The 25,874-nt window shown below is 43.9% G+C and overlaps 1 protein-coding gene across 15 annotated transcripts in view; it reads right to left on the bottom strand.

The window, feature by feature from the left end:
* The window catches only part of LOC123605040 (protocadherin gamma-C4), a 169,229-nt gene that overhangs the window by 106,076 nt on the left and 37,279 nt on the right, over window positions 1-25,874 (bottom strand). The window contains exons 1-3 of one of the 15 annotated variants that reach the window (XM_045491314.1): window positions 21,834-24,886; window positions 11,049-12,107; window positions 7,189-9,633 (exon numbers count right to left, since the gene is read on the bottom strand). The exons of 8 other annotated variants lie outside the window; for them this stretch is intronic. In XM_045491314.1, the coding sequence (XP_045347270.1) occupies window positions 7,189-9,633; window positions 11,049-12,107; window positions 21,834-24,260 (5,931 nt within the window). In that variant the 5' untranslated portion in view covers window positions 24,261-24,886. Of the gene's footprint in view, window positions 1-1,430; window positions 4,149-7,188; window positions 9,634-11,048; window positions 12,108-13,241; window positions 14,493-17,413; window positions 20,866-21,833; window positions 24,887-25,874 lie in introns of those variants that run through there. 6 more of the 15 variants (XM_045491324.1, XM_045491332.1, XM_045491421.1 and 3 more) reach the window with 6 other exon arrangements.

Raw genomic sequence — 25,874 nt, 5'->3', positions numbered from 1 at the left:
CAATTTCTTATCCATTCATCAGTTGATGGACATTTAGGCTCTTTCCATAATTTGGCTATTGTTGAGAGTGCTGCTATAGATAATGTTTTCAAATTAACATTGTGAAATTTAACAGGATAAATGCTTTTACTTTCAAGTGTCATCATCAAAGACTATATTGTTTTGTTAGTTTACATATTTATTTAGTTAGTTATTGCATTATTTATTTTTAAGTAATCTCTACACCCAACATGGAGCTTGAACTCACAACCCTGAGATCAAGAATCGCATGCTGTACCAACCAACCCAGCCAGGCAACCTGTTTAGCTACTTTATTTAAATTATGTATTTTTTCTATTTGAATAGAAAATGTTTAAAAAATATCAACGAATACACAACAAAAAGCCAATCTCCAGCCTATTCTTCCACAAATGAGAGATGATTATATTTTAGTGCAGACTTAATTAACTTCTTATGAAAGACATATATTCCAAAGTTAATTTTACCCTAATTAGTATTTTGATTCAGAGAACCACAAAAAGAAACACGTAATTATCACTAAACAGTCAGAAAGTGTCAATACAGAAAAAAAAAGTCTCTTTTCTTCAGCAGTTTGTTAAGTGGCTAGTAACTGAAGCTGTTGCTAATAGAAATCTACAAATGTATTATTTAATATTACATTTGTATGCACATCAGAGTGGCAATTTTGTCTAAAAGTTGAAGAACTGAAGACTATTTTTCTCCTAGAGATAATAGAATGACTAGAAGACCTCTAGCTATATTAGTTTAGGGCTGCAAAAAAGACACTTCAAAATGATACAGGAGTGTGTGTGTGGAAAACCTGTGCTGCAAGTAAAAGAAAATGCTTTTTATCTTCTGGTGAGCATAATGATCTAACTGCTAAGTAAAATGCTTTTACACACACACAGTTCATTGCACACAATTGCAATGTGTCTATCTACATAACAATCCATGTTAAGATACCTTATTCCAGAAGGTTTTGAAACAAAGGGGAATAAATACAAGAAACAACACAACAGTTAAATCAGTTAAGAAAAATGTCTAATTTTAGCGTAACTTTTTTTGTTAAAGGTTTATTTAAATGCCTGTCCACTTTTACATTTACACAATGTCCAAGTTAAAAAATTAATATATTAGGTAAGAAGAAGAAAACTTAGAAAAAAGTCCCATTAGCTTTTAGGAGATAGGCCATAACATCATCTCTTTCCCTTTGTTGATAAAACCACACTCTCACTGCTTTGTAGATCTGAGCCTGGTAAGACACCCCTAAAAGACACATAACTGCTCCTATTTCAACTTTCCTTGAAGAATAGTATGACAGCTTTTTTACTTTTTAAAGAAACGTTTAGATCTACAAATTGTATCTTTTCCTATGAATATAAAGAATTGGATAGATTGGAAGAAGCAGGTTATGCTTAAAAGAAACTCACCAGATGGGAGGTTGACTCACTGGATTTGCAAAGTGGAAATAAGGCCCCGGATGAATCACCACAAAGTATGTCTTGCTCTGAACTCAATTGCTCATTGCACTTTAGAAAATTAAACTCTGTCTTTCCAGTATGCGCAACGCACAAATTGTAGGAATAAGGCAAAGTCCCTTCACTGTAGTTGGGAGGAATCACAGGTCCTGATTTTTCACAGAGACTGTACTGAAAGCAGCCACAGGTGGTGGGGCTGGAGGAGCGACGAAGGTGCAAGGCTATGGCCAGAGTCACTGCCGTGAGGAAAAGCACCGAGATCAGGGCCAAAGCCACCACCAAGTAAAACTGCAGCTCGGCCTGAGGGTCAGAGGGCTCCGGGCGGTCGCTGACATCCGGCAGTACTTCTTGGAGGCTGTCGGCGAAAACCAGGTGCAACGTGGCGGTGGCAGAGAGGGGCGGCTGTCCCCCGTCCCGCACGGCGACCAGCAGGCGCTGGCGGGCCGCGTCCCTGTCGCCCAAAGCACGCGCAGTGCGCACCTCGCCCGTGCGCAGCCCCAGGCTGAAGAGTCCGGGCTCGCTGGCCTGCAGCACGTGGTACGACAGCCACGCATTGTGTCCCGAGTCGGCGTCCACCGCCACCACCTTGGTGACCAGGTAGCCGGGCTGCGCGGCGCGCGGCACCGTGTCGAAGAGCGCCGAGCCGTCGGGCCCCAGCGCCGGGTACAGCACCCGAGGCGCGTTGTCGTTGCGGTCGCCCACCAACACGCGCAGGCTCACGTTGGCGCTGAGCGCGGGCGAGCCCTGGTCGCGGGCCTGCACCGTCAGCTCGAAGGCGCGCAGCTGCTCGTGGTCGAAGGCGCGCTGCGCGAACACCACGCCGCTCTGCGCGCTCACGGACACGTAGGACGCCAGCGCCCGCGGCTCCAGGTCGCTGGCCACGATGGAGTAGGAGATGTGGCCGTTGGGTCCCAGGTCGGGGTCGGAGGCGCTGACTTGGGCGATAGAGGCTCCAGGAGGATTGTTCTCAACCACGTGGACCACGTAAGAAGGCTGTGGGAAAACCGGCGCGTTGTCATTGACATCGCCAACGTGCAGGGTGACGCTGGAGCTTGAGGAAAGGGGCGGTTTTCCCCTGTCGGTGGCTGTGATAGTAATATTGTACTCAGGGGTCTGCTCACGGTCTAGAACTCCATCTGTCACTAATTTATAGGTGTTTATAGAAGAAGAGAGTATTTTAAACGGAACATCACCTTCTAATTTACAAGTAACTTCTCCGTTGTATCCAGAATCCTTGTCACGGATTTTAATCAAAGCAACGTGTGTTCCCAGCTTAGTGTCCTCCATAATAAGATCCGGTAGAGACTGGATTACCACTTCTGGGAAATTGTCATTTATGTCCTGGACCTCTATCTCGACGGTACATTGGGCAATCATTCCTCCACCATCCCTTGCTTCCAACACTATGGAATATTCTTTGACTTCCTCAAAATCTAACATATTTAGAATAGTAATTTCGCCCGTATTAGAATTCAGGTCAAACTGGGTGATCTGGCCTGCTTCAGTGAAAGAGAAGGTGATCTGGGCATTGACACCTTCATCCTGATCGGTGGCCATCACTCGAAGCACAGTGGTGCCAGGAAGCACATTTTCCGGAAGGCCCACCCTGTATAGTTCTTGGCTGAACACTGGAGGGTTATCATTGGCATCAGTCACTAGGACCTGTATCTGGGCAGTACTACTTAGGGATGGATTCCCGCCGTCCAACGCAGTCAAGGTCAACTGGTAGGATTTCTGCTCTTCCCGGTCTAAAGGCATCTTTAGTACCAACTCAGGGTATTTACTACCATCTAATTTCTCTTTATTCACGAGTGAGAAATGATCATTCGGATTGAGCTGGTAATTCCGTAATGAGTTGGTACCAATATCTGCATCATGGGCAGATCCTAAAATAAATCGTGCCCCAGGGTTTGTGGACTCACTTATTTGCAGCTCAAAGGAAGTTTGCGTGAATTTTGGTGTGTGGTCATTAATATCTTCGATGTCCACACTCACGTGATAAAAGTTCAACGGATTTTCAGCAACAGCCTCAAATTCCAGAGCACAGGCTGGCTTCTTCCCACAAATCTGCTCCCGGTCTAGCCTGCCGCTCACAAGTAGCTCCCCGCTCTTGGCGCTCACAGTGAAGTAAGGTTTTTCCGAACTGATGCGCAGTTGTCGACTCGGTAACTCATGGACGCTGAGTCCCAAATCCTTGGCGAGGTTCCCCACCACCGAGCCCTCGGGCATTTCTTCGGGAATCCGATAGCGGATCTGCTCTGAGAGCGCCGGGCAGAACAAAGACAGCAGGAAGGGAAAGAGCACTGGCCGCCTCTCAGCCCAGCCCCTTTCCCCAGCGCCGCTCCCCATCCCTTTTGCTCCCCTCAGGTTGCTCACCGGCCTGGAGACGCCGGATTACAAATAATCTCTGTGCTGCAGATGTCCGGAGCTCCGAACAGGCTATATTTCCAGCGTGAGGGTCGGGTTCCCTCTTTTCCAGAGGAGGAAGTTGTGTAAAGGCTCGAGCTAGAGAGCCTGATACAGGGAAAGTGCGCTGCGGCTGCGCGAGAAGATGGCCAGTGCCCAAGCTCTGCACTTTGGCCAACAGCGGCGCCCACAGTCCGCACTGGGAAACTGCAGCCCCTGCTGCTTCAGTTTAACCAGCTACAATAATCACAATCCAGCGCCTAACTGAACAAATTATTTTTATATGTTCATATATTTAATGACGATTAATTTGCACTATTAACTACATAGTTATCCCAAATTTCCAGGGTTTAGGGTAATCAACATGTTGACATGCATCTCAAATCCGCAATGTAATAGAAAGATTACTATAACACATACTTGGCCTAAATGATCTCAGAATACAGTAATTTTGAATAGTAATATGAGTAAAGTTTTATCCTTCTTTCCTTATTCCCGTTTTTCCTGATTTCATTAGTTTCTGGGTACCTCCATGCTGATTCATTTCAATTTTTCAGAAAGCATCAGTAATGCTGAAATTGTCTTTAAAAGGGCACAATTTATATTTACCTCTAAACCCTCTTTTCTTTCAAAATAGTTTCAGCAATTTCTTTATAGTAGTATCATATGACCTACATGTCACCCATTTAAGAAAATGACAGCTGGAAAAACATTAGCCTATTCCTCCTTGGCATTGCACAATTATTTTCCTGGTTATAAAATATAACATCAACCTTGAAAGTTAGCAGGGAAATATATTTTGACTTGCAGCACAAGGTCACTAACCGTGGTCTACTGCAGTGAGGTTCTGGCTCCCACTTCTGTGCTTAAATTGAACATCACATGATGAGCTCAATTGATAAAATAATCCCTAGGATATTCAATTGCAGTAGCATACTGAGTTTAGGTCACTTTCCTTTCTTGAAAAATATTTTTAAGTATCTAATGAATTTGGGGATATTCTTTTTCAAAATACCTGATAATCATATTTCTGCCTCACCAAGTATCAGTTATTGTCTTCTCAAGTGATTGTACATCTGAACACTGCAAAATATATGAAACATACTTCCACACTATCACACAGCCCAATTTATGCAAAATACCACCAAACACAATACTATGCTAGAAAAAAGTCCTTTTATTTAACACCCAAAAGGTTACTATACCCAGGAAGAGTTAGCCTATCCTCCTCCTTCCTATTGAAGAATTATTTTCCTGGTTACAAAATGTAACATCAATCTTCAAAGTTACAAAGGGAATAATATTTTGCATAGTTCCTAGTAAACAAGTAGGTCCAAGTAAACAAAATTACTTGTCATCAACCCCTTCTAGTTGCTAATCAACTGATGTACTGAGCTTTAGTAAAATGTTATATAATGAATATAAATGTAGTTAACCCCAGATTGGGTTATTTCTAACTGAATTTTTTTTAGCAGATCCAATAAGTTGAATCAACTTCTGGTCTTGAGTATACAAAATTGTTGTTTCATAAAGCAAGCATCCCCAATCTCCCACTAGGAGAGCCCATAAACACACTTCACATGGCTGTACTGCTAACACAGTACAATGAAATTTTGTCTTAAAACATATATATGCTTATTTCACAAGTACAACTTGAAATGACACTTTATTTGATGTCGTATTTTATTGGTTTCAGGAAATAACCTTTAGTGTGGCATTAGATCCCTATCTCTCATTGATATAGGTCTTAGTGAAGCTTGACACACACATTCCATTCTTTAGGCATCAGTCTAACCTTCTACCAGGATATAACTTTAATAGATGATTATGCTTTAAAATGTCAGGAAGCAAAATAACACCTCACACTTGTCAGAATGGCTAAAATCAAAAACACAAGGACTGACAAATGTTGGTGAGGATGTGGAGAAAAAGTAACCCTCCTGGATTGTTGGTGGGAATGCAAACTGGTGCAGCCACTGTGGAAAACAAGTTGGAGGTTCCTCAAAAAGTTAAAAATATAACTAAGATATTATCCAGTAATGGTGCCACTGGGTATTTACCCTCAAGATAAAAAATACAGGGGTACCTGTGTGGCTCAGTTGGCTGACCAGCAGACTCTTGATTTTGGCTCAGGTCATGATCTCACGGTTCATGGGATCTAGCGCCTGTCGGGCTCTGTGCTCACAACACAAAGCCTGCTTGGGATTCTCTCCCTCTTCTCTCCCCCACCCCCACACACGCACGCTCTCTCAAAATAAATATTTTTTAAAAAGATACAAAACCACTAATCCAAAGGGATGCACATACCCCAATATTTGCAACAGCATTATTTAAACTAGCTAAACTATGGAAATAGTCCAAGTATCCATTGATGAATGGATAAAGAAAATTTATATATATATACACATATACACATACACATACACATACATACATATCCATACACACACACACACACACACACACTGGAATATTATTCAGCCACAAAAAGAATGAAACCTTGTCATTTGCGATGACATGGATGGAACTCAAGAGTATAATGCTAAGTGAAATAAGTCTGTCAGAGAAAGACAAATACCATATGATTTCACTCATATGGGAATTTAAGAAATGAAACAAATAAGCAAGGGGAAAGTGAGAGACAGAGAAAGGCCAAGAAACCGATTCTTAATTATTGAGAATAAACTGGTGGTTATCAGAGGGGAGGTGGGTGAGGGGAATGGGTGAAATAGGTGATAGGTTAAGTAGTGCATTTGTCATGATGACCACTGGGTGATGTACAGAATTGCTGAATCACTATATCGTACACCTGAAACTAATATAACACTGTATATTAACTATACTGGAGTTAAAATTTTTAAATATGTCAGGAAGCAACTGAGATTTTCAAAGTCATAAAGTTGAGGTATATGGAGGCAGAAGATCTTCAAGAACCTTTCCTAGATCTAATCTAAAGAAAATCCTGACAAGGTGTATGAGCTGTATTTTCCTCTTGCTAACCCAGTGCAATGAAAAACATGTAACAATTTATTCTCATTTATAAAACACATGAATTGAGAACACTGAAGGGAAAATACAGGGAAGGTATAAAAATGTGACAGTCCACTTATTCACAGTCTTGTATAGGCTTTCACTAAGGAAATGACACCAAAACCTATGTCAATAAGTATTCTATGTTAAATAAATCGGTTAACTTGCTTTTGCCTCTTACATTTTTAAAACATTTGTTTCACAATACAGTAAAGAAAACTACACAAAATATAACTCCTCAAGGATGTAAAGATAAATGTATTAGTGAACTCACCTGAATATTTTCTGCTTCGTCCTTACATCCATGAAAATCTATAGATGTTAATGAGGGATCTGTTTTCTCACAGCTCTCCAGACTGAGGAGCATGTCTGCATAGTTGGGCTGGGGGAAGATCACGTGACTCTCCCTGGAGTCCGCGGTGAGGGAGACCTCGTGGGAATACGTCTGCAGGAAAGCCCGCACCCCATCCACGCCCACAAAGCGCGAGGCGGGCACGCCAGCCAATCCAACCCCCGCAGCCTGGAGCAGACGCGATGAGCGCCAGCGCCTCAGTCTGAGAGCCAGCAGCACGATCACAAAAGCGAGGAAGACGCAGGAGACTGCGGCCACCGCCACCACCAGGTACAGCGTGAGACCTGAGGCATCAGGGTCAGCTGGGGGCTCGAGACTGCCCAGATCGGCCAGGACGTCTGGAATGCTGTCGGCCACCGCCACCGTCAGCGTGACGGTGGCCGAGAGAGGGGGTTGGCCGTGGTCTCGCACTGCCACCACTAGGCTCTGCTTGAGCGCATCTCTGTCCTGCAGGGCCCGCGCTGTGCGCACCTCGCCCGTGTGCAGCCCCACCGCGAAAAGCCCCGGCTCGCTGGCCTTCAGCAGGCGGTAGGACAACCAGGCGTTCTGGCCAGAGTCTCTATCCACCGCCACCACCTTGGTTACCAGGTAGCCGGGCTCTGCCGATCGGGGTGCCAGCTCCACGCCTGTGGAACCGTCGGTGGGGAGGGCGGGGTACAGGATCTCCGGTGTGTTGTCATTCTGGTCAAGAATGAATATACTCAAGGACACATTGCTGCTAAGCGGTGGGTCTCCGCTGTCCTGCGCAGTCACTCTCAGTTGCAGGTCACGGAATTGCTCATAGTCGAAGGAATGCAAGGCATATAGGACACCAGTGTCAGAGTTGATGGACACATAGGAGGATAGGGGTGCCCCCCGGAGCGTGTCTTCAGACAGGGAGTAAGTGACTTGGGCATTCTCATGGCTGTCCGGGTCATGTGCAGTCACAGAGAAGATGGAGGCACCTCTGGGGTTGTTTTCAGGGATGTAGACAGAATAGGAGGAGTGGGGGAAGGCAGGTGGGTTGTCGTTGATATCTGCCACATTTAGGTAAATAAGTGTTTCTGTAGACAGAGGTGGAATTCCTTTGTCTGTGACTGTTACAGTGATGTTGTACAAGGATACCTGTTCTCGATCTAGTACTGTATTGGTCACTAATCGATAATAATTGTCTACTGATTTTTCCAGTTCAAATGGCATACTTCTTGAGATGGAGCATGTTACCAGGCCATTCAGTCCAGAGTCTCTATCATATACTTGAAAAAGAGCGATTACTGTTCCTGGAGGCATACTTTCAGCAACTGATCTGCTTCCAGATGTAACTACCACTTCTGGTACATTATCATTTACATCTAAGATAGTTATTAAGACTTTTGCTCTGTCAAGTAGACCTGGCCTATCTCTGGCTTCAACATCCAGTTCATAAAAGCTTGAATCCTCATAGTCTAAATTTGCAGAGATCGAGATTTCTCCAGTGAAAACATTCAAGCAGAAAATCTTGGAGATCTTTTCTGTTACCCTCAGGAAGGAATACATTACTTCCGCATGGACTCCTTCATCCTGGTCAGTAGCATTTACCGACAAGACTGGTGTGCCTACTGGCAGGTTTTCAGGAACACTTACACGATAAACAGGCTGAGTAAATACTGGAGCGTTGTCATTCACGTCTAGGACAGTTACCAGAATTCGAGCAGTGCCTGAGCGGACAGGTTCACCGCCATCCACAGCAGTGAGGATGAGGTGGTGAACGGAGTCTCCCTCCCGATCCAGGGCACGCTCAAGCACCAGCTCCGGGTATTTGGGCCTATCAGCTTCACTCTGCACGTCCACTGAGAAGTGACTATTCTTGCTGAGTTTGAAGCTTTGAAGAGAGTTCATTCCCACATCCAGGTCATAGACCTCCATTAGTGGAAAACGAGAGGATGGGGGTGCGTTTTCCAGAATTTTCACTTCTAATTCTTCCCTAAAGAATCGGGGTGTGTTGTCATTAATGTCCAGTATTTCCACTTCTATGGGATAAAGATTCAGTTTATCCTCGATGAGGATGTTAAAACTCACCAGACACCGCGCGGTCTGGGCACAGAGCTCCTCCCGGTCTATTCTGTCTGCGGTGACCAAGTTGCCGCTTCGCGGGTTCAGAGAAAAGAGCTGCATCCTACCTCTGGAGACGATGCGGACTCCACGCTCCCCCAGCTCCTGGAGCTCTAGCCCCAGATCATCAGCGATGTTTCCTACGAAGGAACCTTTGTCCAGCTCTTCAGGAATGGAATAACGGATCTGCCTGGCCCCGAGCCCCCCCAGAATCCCCAGCAGAATAACGAGTACCACTAATCCGCTCTGGTGCCGGCGCTTTTGCAGAGCTGCCATGACAGGCTCCTTATGGACTTCCTGGGGATTGTGAGTAGAGGGAGCAGGTTCACAATCACTTTTTTGTGCTTCTCTGAATTAGAAGCCAAGGTCCATAAACAAGTAGAGGTCAGATGCGAAGCGTTTTAGATTAGAATTTCTGCGCAGCTGGAGAGCTATGGTGTCTGATCTGCTTTGTGCTGGAGGATATTTCTTGAGTTGTCATTACTTTCCTTGCCGGGATTAGTGAACAGCGACGCTTAGAGTCCTAACTTAATACTGCACTGTTTTTGTGAAACCATCATGCAAAGAATCTTATTTCTGCTAAATCTGCTTAGATGTCACTCATATTTCCCTCCCCAAGAAGAATAAAAGCGCATATTTTGAATAGTTTTATATATTCACGGGAATTTACTACTCATTTTTGGGGGGGTCATGAGCTCTTAGGGCCTTGGAGAAAAGAAATAAGATTATGCTTTTCTGTAAATTTGAATTCTATTCCACCATCATTTATATTTGTCCCATTTTCATTTTTTAATGTTTCACATTTTTATTTAAATTCTAGTTAGTTGAGATATAGTGTAATACTAGTTTCAGGATAGATTTTAGTGATTCATCACTTACATGTAACACCCAGGGCTCATCACAAGTGCCGTCCTTAATATCTAGCACCCATTTAGCCCATCCCCCCCCCCACTTCCCCTCCAGCAACCCTCAGTTTATTCTCTATAGTTAAGAGTCTCTTTTATTTGTCCCATTTTCAATAAGGGCACCAACAACTACACATTTGGAACCAATTCACCTACCGCCAGTTACAAGTATTGCCACGTTTAGATGTCATCTATTTTATTAACACATAGATTAATAAATGCTCTAGCATAAGCAATATTTCTGTATACTTTTAAAATCATGAAAAGGGGGGCAGTTGGCTGGCTCAATCAGAGTAGCCTGTGACTCTTGATATCCATGTCATGAATTTGAGCCCCACGTTGGGTGTAGGGATTACTTAAATGAATTAAAAAAACTGTAAAAATAAAATAAAAACATAAAAAAGGAAGTGAAAATATATTGTCTACAATGAGAAAACTTGTATTAATATATTATATACAAAACATAATTTAGGACTGACTGCAGTGAAACTAAGTAAACCACTTAAGTGCCTACATTTGTGTTTAATTATATAAGGTTTCCCAATGACAGGGTGATGCTAATATATCAAAAATGTTTCATGATATGTGGTTTTAGATTTAACAAAAATTTCAAGACATCACAAGGCCACTTTATATGAAAGACTGCAACACAGATAAATGAACAAAAAAATTCTAACACCCCTCACACACAAACGATGCCCAGAAAAATCAATAAAACACAATAAAATCAGGGTATAGTTAGCCTGTATACTTTTTATCTATAACCTAATTATACTTATAGAAATAAAAGGTTTTGACGTAACTCACCTGTTGCAAATTGACTGAATTGGAAGTCATTTTGCGATTATCATTATTGGCACTTCCAAACCAAGAGGCTTCATTACATAGAAGATCTTGTGATGGACCATTTTCAGGCTTTATACTGAGAAATTTAAACTCAGTCTCTGAGGAATGTGAGGCAGCACATAGATTGTAAGAATAAGGCAAAGTCCCCTCGCTAAAGTTGGGAATAACCCCAGATCCAGTCTTGGAGCAGACATCAGTCTTAAAGCAGCTCCAGGAGGAAGGGCAGGAGGAGCGTCGCAGGCTCAGCGCAACCGCTAGAATCACTGCTAGGAGAAACAGCACTGAGATCAAGGCCAAGGCCACCACCAGGTAAAACTGCAGCTCAGCCTGGGGGTCAGAGGGCTCCAGGCGGTCGCTGACATCCGGCAGCGCCTCTTGTAGGCTGTCTGCGAAAACCAGGAGCAACGTGACAGTTGCGGAAAGGGGCGGCTGTCCCCCGTCCCGCACGGCAACCAGCAGGCGCTGGCGGGCCGCGTCCCTGTCGCCCAAAGCACGCGCAGTGCGCACCTCGCCCGTGCGCAGCCCCAGGCTGAAGAGTCCGGGCTCGCTGGCCTGCAGCACGTGGTACGACAGCCACGCATTGTGTCCCGAGTCGGCGTCCACCGCCACCACCTTGGTGACCAGGTAGCCGGGCTGCGCGGCGCGCGGCACCGTGTCGAAGAGCGCCGAGCCGTCGGGCCCCAGCGCCGGGTACAGCACCCTAGGCGCGTTGTCGTTGCGGTCGCCCACCAACACGCGCAGGCTCACGTTGGCGCTGAGCGCGGGCGAGCCCTGGTCGCGGGCCTGCACCGTCAGCTCGAAGGCGCGCAGCTGCTCGTGGTCGAAGGCGCGCTGCGCGAACACCACGCCGCTCTGCGCGCTCACGGACACGTAGGACGCCAGCGCCCGCGGCTCCAGGTCGCTGGCCACGATGGAGTAGGAGACGCGGCCGTTGGGCCCCAGGTCGGGATCAGAGGCGCTGACTTGGAAAATAGAAGCTCCGGGCGGGTTGTTTTCTGCCACGTGGACCACGTAAGAGCCCTGGTGGAAAACAGGAGCATTGTCATTGACATCAGCAATGTTCAAGATGACACTTCTGTTGGAGGAGAGGGCTGGCCTTCCCCTGTCGGTGACTGTGATGGTAATGTTGTATTCCGGAGTCTGCTCTCGATCTAGGGCTCCATCTGTGACCAACTTGTATGTGTTTTTTGTATCTTGAACTATTTTAAATGGGAACTTTCCTTTTAGTTGGCAGAAAACTTCCCCATTAAATCCAGAATCGAGGTCATAGGTTTTGATCAGGGCAACAACAGTCCCCAACTCAGCATCTTCTAGAATATGTTTAGATTCAGAATCCAGGGTTATCTCTGGTGTATTGTCGTTTTCATCCAAAATATCTATTTGTACTTTACAGTGTGCTGTGTGATGTCCACCATCCTTTGCTTCCACCCCAATTGTGTAGCTCGCTCTCTCTTCAAAGTCCAGTCCTCCGCCAGTGGTGAGTTCCCCTGTTGTACTGTCCAGTTTGAACAGCTGTCTCACTGCCCTACCAATGTTGATGAAAGTGTAGGTGATCACAGCATTGACCCCTTCATCCAAGTCAGTGGCCATCACTCTTAGTACAGAGGAGCCCACAGGCAGGTTCTCTGGAACACTGACCCTGTAAATGTCCTGGGTGAACACTGGTGCATTATCATTTGCATCTGCCACAACCACCATGATCTGGGTAGTGCAGCTTCTGGCTGGGTCACCCCCATCCACAGCTGTGAGGACCAGGTGGTGGCGTGACTGCTCTTCCCTGTCCAGGGGAGTCTTCACTACCAGTTCTGGGTACCTACTGCCATCTGGGTTCTCCTTCTGGATCAAAGAGAAGTGTGGGTTGGGACTGAGGTAGTACTGCTGCAGGGAATTGACACCTACATCTGAATCTTGTGCGGGTTCCAGGGCAAAGGAGGCTCCGGTTACGGCCAGTTCACTGATTTCCAATTCAGTGATATTTTGGCTAAAGGTTGGTGGATTGTCATTGACATCCTGAATTACCACACTTACATGAAAGAAGTTCAAAGGCTTTTCGGCCACCAATTCGAATTCTAGAACACATGTCGACTTCTCACCACAAATCTGCTCTCGGTCTATACGGTCACTAACAAGTAAGTCCCCATTCTCGGTACTCACTGTAAACAGTTTCTTCTGTGCACTAACACGCAGGTTTCGAGCAGGCAAATCTCCAACGCCAACCCCCAGATCCTTGGCGAGGTTTCCCACAAGGGAGCCCCTGGCCAGCTCCTCCGGAATAGTATAGAGGATCTGCTCCGAGATCACCGGGCAGAACAAAGACAGCAAAGAGAGAAACAGCATTTGTCTCCGCCCAGCCGGGCCCTTCAATCCCAAGTGATCGCTCATCCCGCTTTCAGCGCCTTTGCCTTTCTGACTCTGAAGAGCTATGGTCGCTAAATTATCCCAAGAATTCTCCGAGCAGGAGCAACTCCTTGATTTGTCTTGGCAGGCGGGTTCTAACAAATATCTTAGCGTCACAGAGCCAGAGGCAGAGTGTCCAATTCTCGCGGTTCCGCGGTGGGCTGGCGATTCCTTTGCGCCAGGAGAAGCTGATACTTCGCTCAGTACTAGCCAACAGCGGCACCCCGCGTCTGGGCTGCAGAACTGCCGTAGTGGTTACTACATCAGCTCCAAGTAAGGAGTGGGTTAGAAGAAAATTCTACTGTGTCCTGATATAGATACTCATTTTTCTCATTTTACAAGGATTTTAACATTTTAAATATTCACTGTATCTCTGGTCTGGCTGTGATTTTATTTGAACCTGAGCTTTATCCATCTAAATCAAGTCATTTTTACTCCTCAAAGAGCAGAGGTAACTTGCTGAAGACATTGGCATCGTAGTGCTTTTCATTTCCATTTTCATAAAATGGCTATAATAACATCTTCCCTGTGTTACTTAGTAAAATTGAAGACCAAATAAAATAATATGTAGAAAATGACACAAATGAAAGTAGTGGTGGTGCAGCAGAAAGTGTAATACGAAAATTCTTGAAATATCAGCTTGATATGTATTACTACTCCACTCTATTTTCTTTTTTTCTAACTTAAAAATGTTACAAATATCATAGCTTTTAGTTTTATCCTGTGTTTCACTTCCTTCTATATTATCATTGTCACCTTACCCCCCAAATAATTGATATGTAAGTAAAGAGACTGATTATTCTTATAAAACAGGAGTATGGTAAGAAGCAAGAAGAAACTCCTTGTTAGTTTCCAAGTGTCTACTTTCAAATGACTAGGATTCAAAAACTATTCCTCTGATTTTATTTTTTCCACACGACTTTACCATTGTTTCTAATGGTACTGTTTCTTCTCAAGTAGCTTAGCAATGGGAGTTATTTGAATTTGGGGAGTGAAGTATGAGTCCTTATAATCACATATTCTAAAGAAAGTAATCTATGGGGGCGCCTGGGTGGCGCAGTCGGTTAAGCGTCCGACTTCAGCCAGGTCACGATCTCGCGGTCCGTGAGTTCGAGCCCCGCGTCGGGCTCTGGGCTGACGGCTCAGAGCCTGGAGCCTGTTTCCGATTCTGTGTCTCCCTCTCTCTCTGCCCCTCCCCTGTTCATGCTCTGTCTCTCTCTGTCCCAAAAATAAATAAACGTTGAAAAAAAAATTTAAAAAAAATAAAAAAATAAAAAATAAATTAAAAAAAAAAAAAGAAAGTAATCTATGTTGTCCACTTTTTTTGGTCCCAAGGTTACTATCAGATCATCCCAGCCCTTTGTTACTGACATTCTTGCCTTGTAAATAAGCATGTCAATTTTATGTTTCTGATAGGTCTTACAGGTTTAATTCCATTTCCAAACTAGAAATCTTCATAAAGAAACTTTTTTAACCTACAGAATACATTGTCATTCTAAAACTTAGCGGATGTGTAGCAATGCTGAACTCATAGTGGAATAGCATTAGACATCTTAAACTGTTCATTGTATTCAGGATTCTAGGCAGAAACTCATGGACATCTCTACTTCATACAAACATAAAAAACAGATTCGAGAATTTGCTCCAAAACATGACTGAACAATATGGTGTGAACACTTAAGTTAGTATAGGATAGTTATCTTTTCAGAGCACATGTGAAACTAAAGATTCAAATATTTCAAAGAATATGGAGTATACACAGTATATACACTCAGAGTGTTGGATCAAGCATTTCATTATATAAAGTCTATTGAAGTTTATAGAGGTTTACTCAGGACACATATCCAAAGTCTATAACATCTTCATTAAAATATAATGAAAAGAAAAAATAATATTTATTATAAAATATAATGAAAAAATTAGTTTTCTTGTAAGAGTGAATGGTATCAGTCTCCATCCTTCATCATACAGATTCTTGTTACTCTTTTGATGTATTTGCTGTTCAGTGAATCTGCACATTTTACACTGTGATCAGAATTGTCCATATAAAAATTAATTGGATGCCCTTCAAATAAATATTTAAAAAATAAAAATTAAGTAGTCATAGGTTCCCACATGTAACAATAAACCATTTGTTTGGTCAGGTAATGTAGCCTACTATCCCATTCGTAATATTTTATTGCCATTTCCCCTATTTATTCATACTTTGCAGCTGATAAAGTACAGTATTTGAAAAATTTAAAGAGAAGCATCTGAAAATCATCTTCAGTAAATCAGATATCAAAAATGAAAAGGGTAGTTCTTCTTTTTAAAAAAATTTTTGTTTAATGTTTATTCGTTTTTGAGAGAGACCGAGATAGAGTGGATGGGAGAGAGGCAGAGAGAGGGAGACACAGAATCTGAAGCAGGTTTCAGGCTCTGAGCTGTCAGCACAGAGCCAGATGTGCGGCTTGAACCCATGAACTGGGAGATCATGACCTGAGCTGAAGTTGGAAGCTTAACCAACTGAGCCACCCAGGTGCCCCAAAAGGGTAGTTCTTCTTAAGCAACACATACTCATGAATTTTAATACCCAATGAAATACCCACATTTCATTAAGAAGGATTATTAATTTAAGATGAGCATGTGAATTTCAAAATTTTAAACAATTTTTATGTTGAATTGATTTTCCAAGTACAAATCCTAGAGTCCGGGGTGCCTGGGTGGCTCAGTTGGTTAAGTGTCTGACTCTTGATTTTGGCTCAGGTCATGATCTCACAGTCATGAGATCAAGCCCAGCATGTCTGGCTCCATGCTGGGCATGAAGCCTGCTTAATATTCTCTCCTCCTCTCCCTCTACCCTTCCCCTGCTCATGCTCTCTCTCTCTCTCACTCAAAAAATAATAATTTTAAAAACCACAAATCTTAGAGTCTAGTAATAAAGCAGAATTGTACTGACACTTGAATAAATGCAAACATTCAAGTAGATATTGATTCTAAAAAGTGAAGAGGTTATCTGTAACCAGATGATTCCAGGTGTAATGGCATATTAATGGTGTATTTAATGAATGTAGCAAAATATAATTCTTTGGAGATTTTAAACTGCATCAGAAAATAAAGTTCTAAGGCTCTTTCTCACTGATTTTTTCTCTCAACAAATACACATGTCCAGTAATTACATAGATTAACCCAAAGTTTCCAGACTTGAGAATGCCACAGACTATAAATTTGATGTTTTTATTTTTTTCATGTAGTTTTCTATATTCCTCCACTGATTTATGAAAATACTGTAAATTATTTCCTTATAGAAACAGTATACTAGAACTTCAATGCTGTACACTATTCTTCCAAAACATATTCACCATTGGTGTTTACACAAATATTCAAAAGAGAACATTACATGTAACAATTTAGACCAATCAAACAACTCTTCTATTAACATAATAACAATTCTGGAGCAGCTGGGTGGCTTAGTTAGTTCAGTATTTGACTCTTGACTTTGTCTCTGGTCATGGTCTCACAGTTTGTGAGTTAGAGCCCTGCATCGGGCTCTGCACTGAAAGCACAGAGCCTGCTTGGGATTCTCTCTATCCCTCTCCTCTGCACCTCCCCTCCTCTCAAAATAAATACACATTAAAAAAACATAACGGTTGTATAAGAAAGTCTTTGGGTAAAGCGATCATGTTTCATTTATTTTAAGACTATGGATATCAGCTAGATTGTCTAGAAATTTCATGTATTGAAAAAAAAGACATTAAACCCAAAATATAATTTGAAAACAAATGAAGAGAGCATCATCAAATTAAATCAAGTCAATCTCTAAATAAAACATACAATGATTGATTATTTATATAATTAACCAACTTTGAATATGGCAGACAAATGATTGAGGAAACAAATGAAAAAAATGCTACAAGCAAAGATACTGGGAAAAAAAAAAAAAACCTCACCTGTACAACTCCTAGCTCTTCGTTTACATTTATCTTCTCAGATATCAGAGGAGGCTCGCTTTTCCCACAGCTCTCCTGACTGATGAGTGTGTCTGCATAGTTGGGCTGGGGGAAGATCATGTGACTGTTCCGGGAGTCTGCTGTGAGGGAGACCTCGTGGGAATAAGTCTGCAGGAAAGCTCGCACCCCGTCCACACCCACAAAGTGTGAGGTGGGCATGCCAGCCAACCTGCTTCCTGATGCCTGGAGCTGACTTGAAGAGTGCCAGCGTCTCAGCCTGAGTGCCAGTAGCACGATGACAAAGGCAAGGAAGACACAGGAGACTATAGCCACTGCCACCACAAGGTACAGTGTGAGACTGGAGTCGTCAGCATAGGATGAGGGCTTCAGGCTGTCCAGGTCAGCCAGGACATCTGGGATACTGTCAGCTACAGCCACAGTGAGTGTGACAGTAGCTGAAAGAGGGGGCTGGCCATGATCCTGGACCACCACCACCAAGCTCTGCTTGAGCGCGTCTCTGTCCAGCAGGGCCCGTGCAGTGCGCACCTCACCCGTGTGTAGCCCCACTGTGAAAAGTCCTGGCTCGCTGACCTTGAGCAGGTGGTAGGACAGCCAGGCATTCTGGCCAGAGTCTCTGTCCACCGCCACCACCTTGGTCACTAAGTATCCAGGCTCTGCGGATCGGGGAGCCAGCTCCACACCAGTGGAGCCATCGGTGGGAATGCTGGGGTACAGGATTTCAGGGGCATTGTCATTCTGATCCAGCACAAACAGGCTCAGTGACATGTTGCTACTAAGTGGAGGGTCTCCACTGTCACTGGCCATTACCCACAGCTGCAGATCTTTAACTTGCTCATAGTCAAAAGAGCCCAGAGCATACAGGATGCCTGTATTGGAGTTGATGAAGACATAGGTAGACAGAGACATTCCTTGAAACATATCCTCAGCCAGAGAGTAAGTGATCTTGGCGTTGTTGCCGCTGTCAGGGTCGTGTGCAGTCACAGATAAAATTGAGATGGCTCTGGGATTGTTTTCCAGGATGTAGGTGGAGTATGAGGTGTGAGGGAAGACGGGAGGGTTGTCATTGATGTCTGCCACATTCAGGGAGATGTGGCTTTCTGTAGACAGGGGTGGGTTTCCACTGTCAATGACAGTTATTGTGATGTTATAATCTGAGATCTCTTCTCTGTCCAGGGCTTTCGTTGTCAATAAGTGATAATAATTATCAACTGACTTTTCCAATTTAAAGGGCAAGTTCCTGGGGATAGAACACACAATCTCACCATTCTCTCCAGAATCACCATCATGTACACTAAACAGTGCAATTGCAGTTCCAGGAGGACAGTCTTCAGAGACGGAACTAGCAAGGGATGTGAGGATCACTTCTGGGACATTGTCATTCACATCCTGTACTGTCACCAATACCTTAGCACTGGCAAGAAGAGCACCTCCATCCTGAGCTACCACTTCCATGAGGTAGAATCTGGATTCCTCATAATCCAGTGATTGCAGAGTTAAGATTTCACCCAGGCTGGAATCAAGTTGGAAAGTCTCTGAAATCTTATCTTCTTCATTGCGAAAAGAGTATGTTAATTCCCCATTTACTCCCTCATCTGGATCCGTGGCGGTTAGTGTAAGCAGCCGAGAGCCTACAGGTATGTTCTCTGGAACAGTCACTCTGTACTCAGATTGAGTGAAGAGAGGCGCATTATCATTTGAGTCGAGGACCACCACGTGTATGTGCATACTACTAGAGAGTATGGGGTCTCCACCATCTAAAGCTGTGAGAAGAAGGTCGTGGACAGCTACTTTCTCGCGGTCCAAGGGCCGTTCCAGTACCAGCTCCGGATATTTTTGTCCATCAGTTCCGCTTTTCTGCTCCAGAGAGAAGTGCATATTGGGGCTGAGCTTATAACTCTGGAGGGAGTTCATACTCACATCCGCGTCTCGAGCGAAAGGAAGCGCTAACCGAGTTCCCGTAGCCGCATTTTCATTAACTTTTACTTTTACGTCCTCATCCCGGAAACGTGGAAAGTTATCATTAATATCTATTATTTCTATTTCTACTCCATAAATTTTCATGTTATTCTCAAGCAAGATGTTAAAACTCACCACACACCGTGCGCTCTGAGCACAGAGCTCCTCCCGGTCTATCCTGCCTGCGGTGACCAAACTGCCGCTTCGCGGGTTCAGGGAAAAGAGCCGCGTCCTACCTCTGGAGACGATGCGGACGCCACGCTCCGCCAGCTCCTGGGGCTCCAGACCCAAGTCCTTGGCGATGCTGCCCACGAAGGAGCCTTTGTCCAGCTCCTCCAGCACCGAGTAGCGGATCGGCCCGGCTCCAGCTCCCCATAACGTCTCCAGGAGCAGGAGGAGCAGAAGCGGCTCTATGCAGCCCCAACCCCTCAGTGTATCCGCCATTTCCTTCTCTCCGACCAGTTTCCTTAGTCCTAATTCCAGTCTGCTGTACCCTTATTTCTTTCCAGTCAAAGGAAACACATTACTTGACAGAAACGCGAGGCTTTTCCCCAAATTTCTCTGGTCTGTGTTTGTTTAGGGCGGAAGGAGCAGAGTCAGGTCGCCGTCAGCGGACAGCTTTTCCACTTTGGTGAACAGCGACGCTCAGAGTCCTAACCAGTTACTACACCAATTCTGTTTTTATTTCATAAATGTTTAATTATATTTTATTTCTAATAATTTTGCTGTATTCTTAACCTATTGACAAGTGACATTACTCATATTTAAGATTTAATTCTGAAATATCAAAGGACTTCCACAAACCTTGAGATCAATATAATTATTACATTTTTATTTCTTTAGAAAAGTTTTATTTAATGTGCCATTGAGTCTATGTCCTTTATTTACCTCTTACCTATACTGAGTCCATTAAATTAGGACATTAGAATTCTTAATTTTGTAGGCTTTAAAATTTCATCTTTTTATTAGGATATATTTATGAAAACGTACCTACTATGGACAAGAATGTCCAGGAAACAAACCTAGCTCTCATCGCACCATTGCATAAAGGCCTACTGATTCAAGCAAATTGTATTAGATGTTGTAAACAGAGAAAATAAAGGGTCCATTTTGCTACTTGAGGTCTTTAAGAAAGTTCCCAGACTTTCACACTAAGAGTTTGGCAGCTCCACTATATCAGACTAAGAGTCGGAGTTGGGTTAACTACACATTATTTATATTTCCCTATTATCATGTCTAAATTGGAGTTAAGGCATTTTACACTGACAGACTCTTGGGGAAGTCAATGTAGTGACTGAAGAAAAGGGCTTTCGTTAGTCACCTAGGCAGAAAAACATGTCCAGATCCTTAGTGAGCAGGCAAGTGCCCTTTCTATGTTGAGACGGATATTAAATGCTATCACCTTTACATGGTAGCAGGAAAAAAAGCCTCACGATTGAAAACAAAGGGACATTTCAGAGAGTCCACCGAGAAAAGCAATTTTTTCCCTAATGACACCTCCATAGGAAAAGAAACAACACGAAGAGATTTTATATCTATAATTAGAAAATTCAAAAAAGAAAGTTTTAGGTAAACAATGAGAGTATAATTTGCAAAATTTTTCTCATTGTACAATTTTTCACAAAAGCAATTTGTTATATGCATGAGAGAGAACGATTTCTCCCACTTATTAAATACATTCTTTTTAAAAGTTTATTTATTTATGAGAGAGGTAGAGCATGAGCAGGGAAATGCAGAGAAAGACAGAATCCCAAGAAGGCTCCACACTGACAGGGCTCAATCTCATGAATCATGAGATCATGACCTGAGCCAAAATCAAGAGTCAAACACTTAACCACTGGGCCACCCAGGCACCCCCATAAACACACTCTTAATAACAGATACTACAGGCCTCAAATGTTGCTTATCCTTTAAAAACAGATCTGAGATCTCAAGACATTAAGCTTGAAAAGATACTTAGAAGGGAGGTCTACAATTCAGTCCTACCCATGCCCTGCTGTTGACAAGCCATGACACTGGGTAAAATTTTCTTTTTGGTTCCCAGTTTTCCCAAACGAGGAACATGGAAAGCTCTCTTTACTCTGAAGTGCTATAATTCTAAGAGGAAGTAAAACTAAAATCTGAGTGATAAAGATCTGTAGGGTAAAAGGAATAGCTTAAGATCCCAGTAGTAATGAAATTTCAGAAGTAAGTAATATAAAGATGAAGCAGAAACTATTTCGTGTAGTAAAGGCTTGTAATTATGGACAAATAAATCTCACACATCAGAGAGAAAACCTATGTTAAAATTCTGTTTAGATAAGATTAAGATAACTAAGGCAGAAAACTGCCTAAATTGAACCCACAAGACAAAATATGAAATAGTGATTCTACGCCAGTAAGGTGATTTGTTAACAAACATTGAAACCCAAAGTGAAAACTAGCGAAGTAAATTAAAACTCACCTTTAGAATAGTATCTGATGCAAATGGGACCCCAGCGCCTTCATGATTTGTATTTGGTAACCAAGCGGCATCTTCACAGAGGAGATCCTGAGAGGGAGTCACTTCCGGGGTGACATTAAGAAAATTAAACTCTGTCTTAGCTAACTGTGAAGCAACGCACAGATTGTAGGAATAAGGCAAAGTCCCTTCTCTGTAATCGGGGAGAACCCCAGGTCCAGATTTGGAACGGAGGCCTGACTGAAAGCAGCCCCAGGCAGCAGGGCTTGGGGAGCGGCGCAGGCGCAGGGCCACCGCCAGAATCACCGCAAGGAGGAAGAGCACCGAGATCAAGGCCAAAGCCACCACCAGGTAAAACTGCAGCTCGGCCTGAGGGTCAGAGGGCTCCGGGCGGTCGCTGACATCCGGCAGTACTTCTTGGAGGCTGTCGGCGAAAACCAGGTGCAACGTGGCGGTGGCAGAGAGGGGCGGCTGTCCCCCGTCCCGCACGGCGACCAGCAGGCGCTGGCGGGCCGCGTCCCTGTCGCCCAAAGCACGCGCAGTGCGCACCTCGCCCGTGCGCAGCCCCAGGCTGAAGAGTCCGGGCTCGCTGGCCTGCAGCACGTGGTACGACAGCCACGCATTGTGTCCCGAGTCGGCGTCCACCGCCACCACCTTGGTGACCAGGTAGCCGGGCTGCGCGGCGCGCGGCACCGTGTCGAAGAGCGCCGAGCCGTCGGGCCCCAGCGCCGGGTACAGCACCCGAGGCGCGTTGTCGTTGCGGTCGCCCACCAACACGCGCAGGCTCACGTTGGCGCTGAGCGCGGGCGAGCCCTGGTCGCGGGCCTGCACCGTCAGCTCGAAGGCGCGCAGCTGCTCGTGGTCGAAGGCGCGCTGCGCGAACACCACGCCGCTCTGCGCGCTCACGGACACGTAGGACGCCAGCGCCCGCGGCTCCAGGTCGCTGGCCACGATGGAGTAGGACACGCGGCCGTTGGGTCCCAGGTCGGGGTCGGAGGCGCTGACTTGGGCGATGGAGGCTCCTGGAGGGTTGTTCTCGGCAATATGAACCAAATAGAAAACCTGTTCGAAAACTGGCGCGTTGTCGTTGACATCTGCGATGTGCAGAGTGATGTTTATACTAGAGGAGAGGGGCGGCTTACCTCTGTCGGTGGCCATTATAGTGATGTTATATTCTGGATTCTCCTCCCGGTCCAGGGGCCCGTCTGTCACTAGCTTGTAATAGTTCTTGGAGTAAGATTTCAATATAAACTCGGCCTTTCCCAAGATGCGGCAGTAAACTTCTCCATTTTCTCCAGAGTCTCTGTCTCTTGTTTTTATCAAGGCGATCACAGTTCCTGGTGGTGAATCTTCTGGTAGCGGAGTAAATACCGAAGTAATAACCATTTCAGGTGCACAATCGTTCTCATCGAGAATTTCAACTTGGATACTGCAATAGGCTGCTAGATCTCCATGATCTTTTGCTTCTACACTGAGACTGTAACTATTAGCAATTTCAAAATCAAAATTATCCTTTGTTGTGATTTCACCTGTTCTTTTATCTAAGTTAAAAAACTTTTCCACTAGTTCATCCACATGATGAAAGGAGTAGGTGATTTCTGCGTTGACGCCCTCATCCTGATCAGTAGCCGTTACTTGAAGCACGGAGAAGCCCAGAGGTACACCTTCCTGCAGGCTGACCTTGTACACGTCCTGGATGAAAACTGGGGCATTATCGTTGGCATCGGTCACTTGGATTTGGATCTGAGCGGTGCCGCTTTGGGGTGGGTCTCCACCATCCACAGCTGTTAGAACCAATTGATGGAGATTCTGTTCTTCTCTGTCTAGTGAATGTTTCAGAACCAACTCAGGATATTTACGTCCATCTGGAGCCTGTTTCTCTATGAGATCAAAGTGTTCATTGTCATTAAGATGGTATCTTTGCAGTGAATTTGGGCCAGCATCTGAATCCAGGGCCGGGTCTAGTGGAAATGTTTTACCTGGCTTAGTGGATTCTCCAATTTTTAAATCAATATTATTCTGTTTGAATAGCGGGGTATTGTCATTTATATCCTGTACTATTACTGCTACATGGAAAATATTTAGTGGGTTTTCAGCGACAGTATCGAAATCCAGAATACACAGAGGCTTCTTTCCGCATATCTGCTCTCGGTCTATTCTGTCACTCACAAGTAAGTCCCCACTCTCAGGATTTACAGTGAAATATTCTTTCTCCGCACTAACCCGCAGCTTCCGGGCTGGCAAATCCCGGACACTGAGCCCCAGATCCTTGGCGAGGTTTCCTACCACCGAGTTTTTGGCCAGCTCTTCGGGAATTGAATAGCGGATTTGATCTGGAAGAGCCCCGCGGAACAAAGACAGCAGGAAGGGCAACAATACCTGCCGCCACCGCGCTGGGCTGCTCCTTTCTGCGCTCGGCCTCGGCCTCATCCTGTCTCCCTTCACGGTGGCTCTGCTTTTTGGATGGGAGGAGAATTAAGCCCTCTGTGGATGGCAAAATCCCGGGTAGGGTCGCTTTTCCTGCTTTTGTTTTCTGTATCCGAATCAGTACTGGTGTCCTCTATGTGGCTGGTTTGAGCAGGAAGTTACCCTCTAAGAGACTCCCAAATGCTTTTTCTCTCACTTTTTTGACCTACAACGACACCCAGAGGTTTTCCCGTGGAAATGCACCAAATGCTTATAAACGTTTTGCGAACCTTTCTTTTTTGAATCTACAGTTGTTTTTAAATATATATTCATGTAGCTCCAAAATTGAAGAGGTACATAACGCATATTCTCTCCCTGTCTTGTTTCAATAACACATTTATCCCTAGAGAAATAAGTATTACGTTTTTGTGTGTATCATTCCAGAGATGTTTTGTGTAGTGCAGCAAATTTTTATAAATGTTCTCCCCCACGTTAATACATAAATGTAAGTACACAATATACCATGTTCTGCATCTTGCTTTTTTCATTCATTGTATCTTGAAATCATTTCATATAAGTACATAGCTTTCCAATTTATTTCTTACAGTTATGTAGTAATCCATCATATGGTTGTACAATAATTTACTTAATCAGAAATATTTTCTAAAAGAAACCCAGTGCCCAAACAAAAATATTTTTTTCTGTGTGATATTAGGGTGTTAATTATCTACTGCTCTCCTAGGCATTTAAAATATGTATCACTCTGATTCTGGAATGTATTCCTAATGCCAACCTCCAAAAATGCTTGACAGTTTCAGGCCAATTGGTATTTCCAAATTTTCTTTTAAAGCTTCAGTATTTTAAATAATCTCAGACAAATAATCTCTCCTCAGATAAGCTTCTATATTTTACATAATCTCCCCTCAGAATCTTGCTCAATATTATTTCTCCTCTCCTTTCCCCATGCCAGACAATTGTATCACATGACATTCTGTTTATTCTATGTATTGCAACACAGTTTCCCATGAAGGCAAAAGCATTTAGAAACTAAAATGCAGGGTGCTTGTGTGGCTCAGTCCAAAAAGCGTGTGACTCTTCACCTTGGGGTCATGAGTTTGAGCCCCATGTTGGGTGTAGAGATTACTTAAACTAAAAAGAAAATTGTTTTAAATAAGTAAATTCTTTTTTAAAAACTAAAATGCCCTTTCTTAAATTGAATTGAGGCATAGTTCACAGTTTACTGCTACAGTTCCCAGCTATGAAAGAGCACTAATTTGTGTTGCCCTACACACTCTTGAATTCTTAATTATCTCATGGAACTAAATGAAGGCACATTTAACAAAAGTGTTGCATATCCCTTGAACACAAAATATTTCCCCCATATCAGATCATCCCAGAGCCATCTCAGAGCTACCTGAGAGCAATTTTCAGGAACAGGGATGAGGCCTACTTACTAAGTAGCATAAATCATATCAGTTCAGAATCTAAGTTACCCAATCTCCACAAGTGACTCTCATGATGAAAAAGGAGAGATTTTGAAAGGTATGTTTTCCTTAGAAATTGAAAAGGGTCTCATTGTGATGCCATAATAGGAAATTTATAAATTATTAAAATTATTCCTTCAACCTACTTACAGAT

Source organism: Leopardus geoffroyi, chromosome A1 (genome assembly GCF_018350155.1).
Source record: "Leopardus geoffroyi isolate Oge1 chromosome A1, O.geoffroyi_Oge1_pat1.0, whole genome shotgun sequence".
Classification (NCBI taxonomy): Eukaryota; Metazoa; Chordata; class Mammalia; order Carnivora; family Felidae; genus Leopardus; species Leopardus geoffroyi.
Note: the sequence above shows the minus strand (reverse complement) of the source record. Positions and strands in the feature narration are given on the sequence as shown.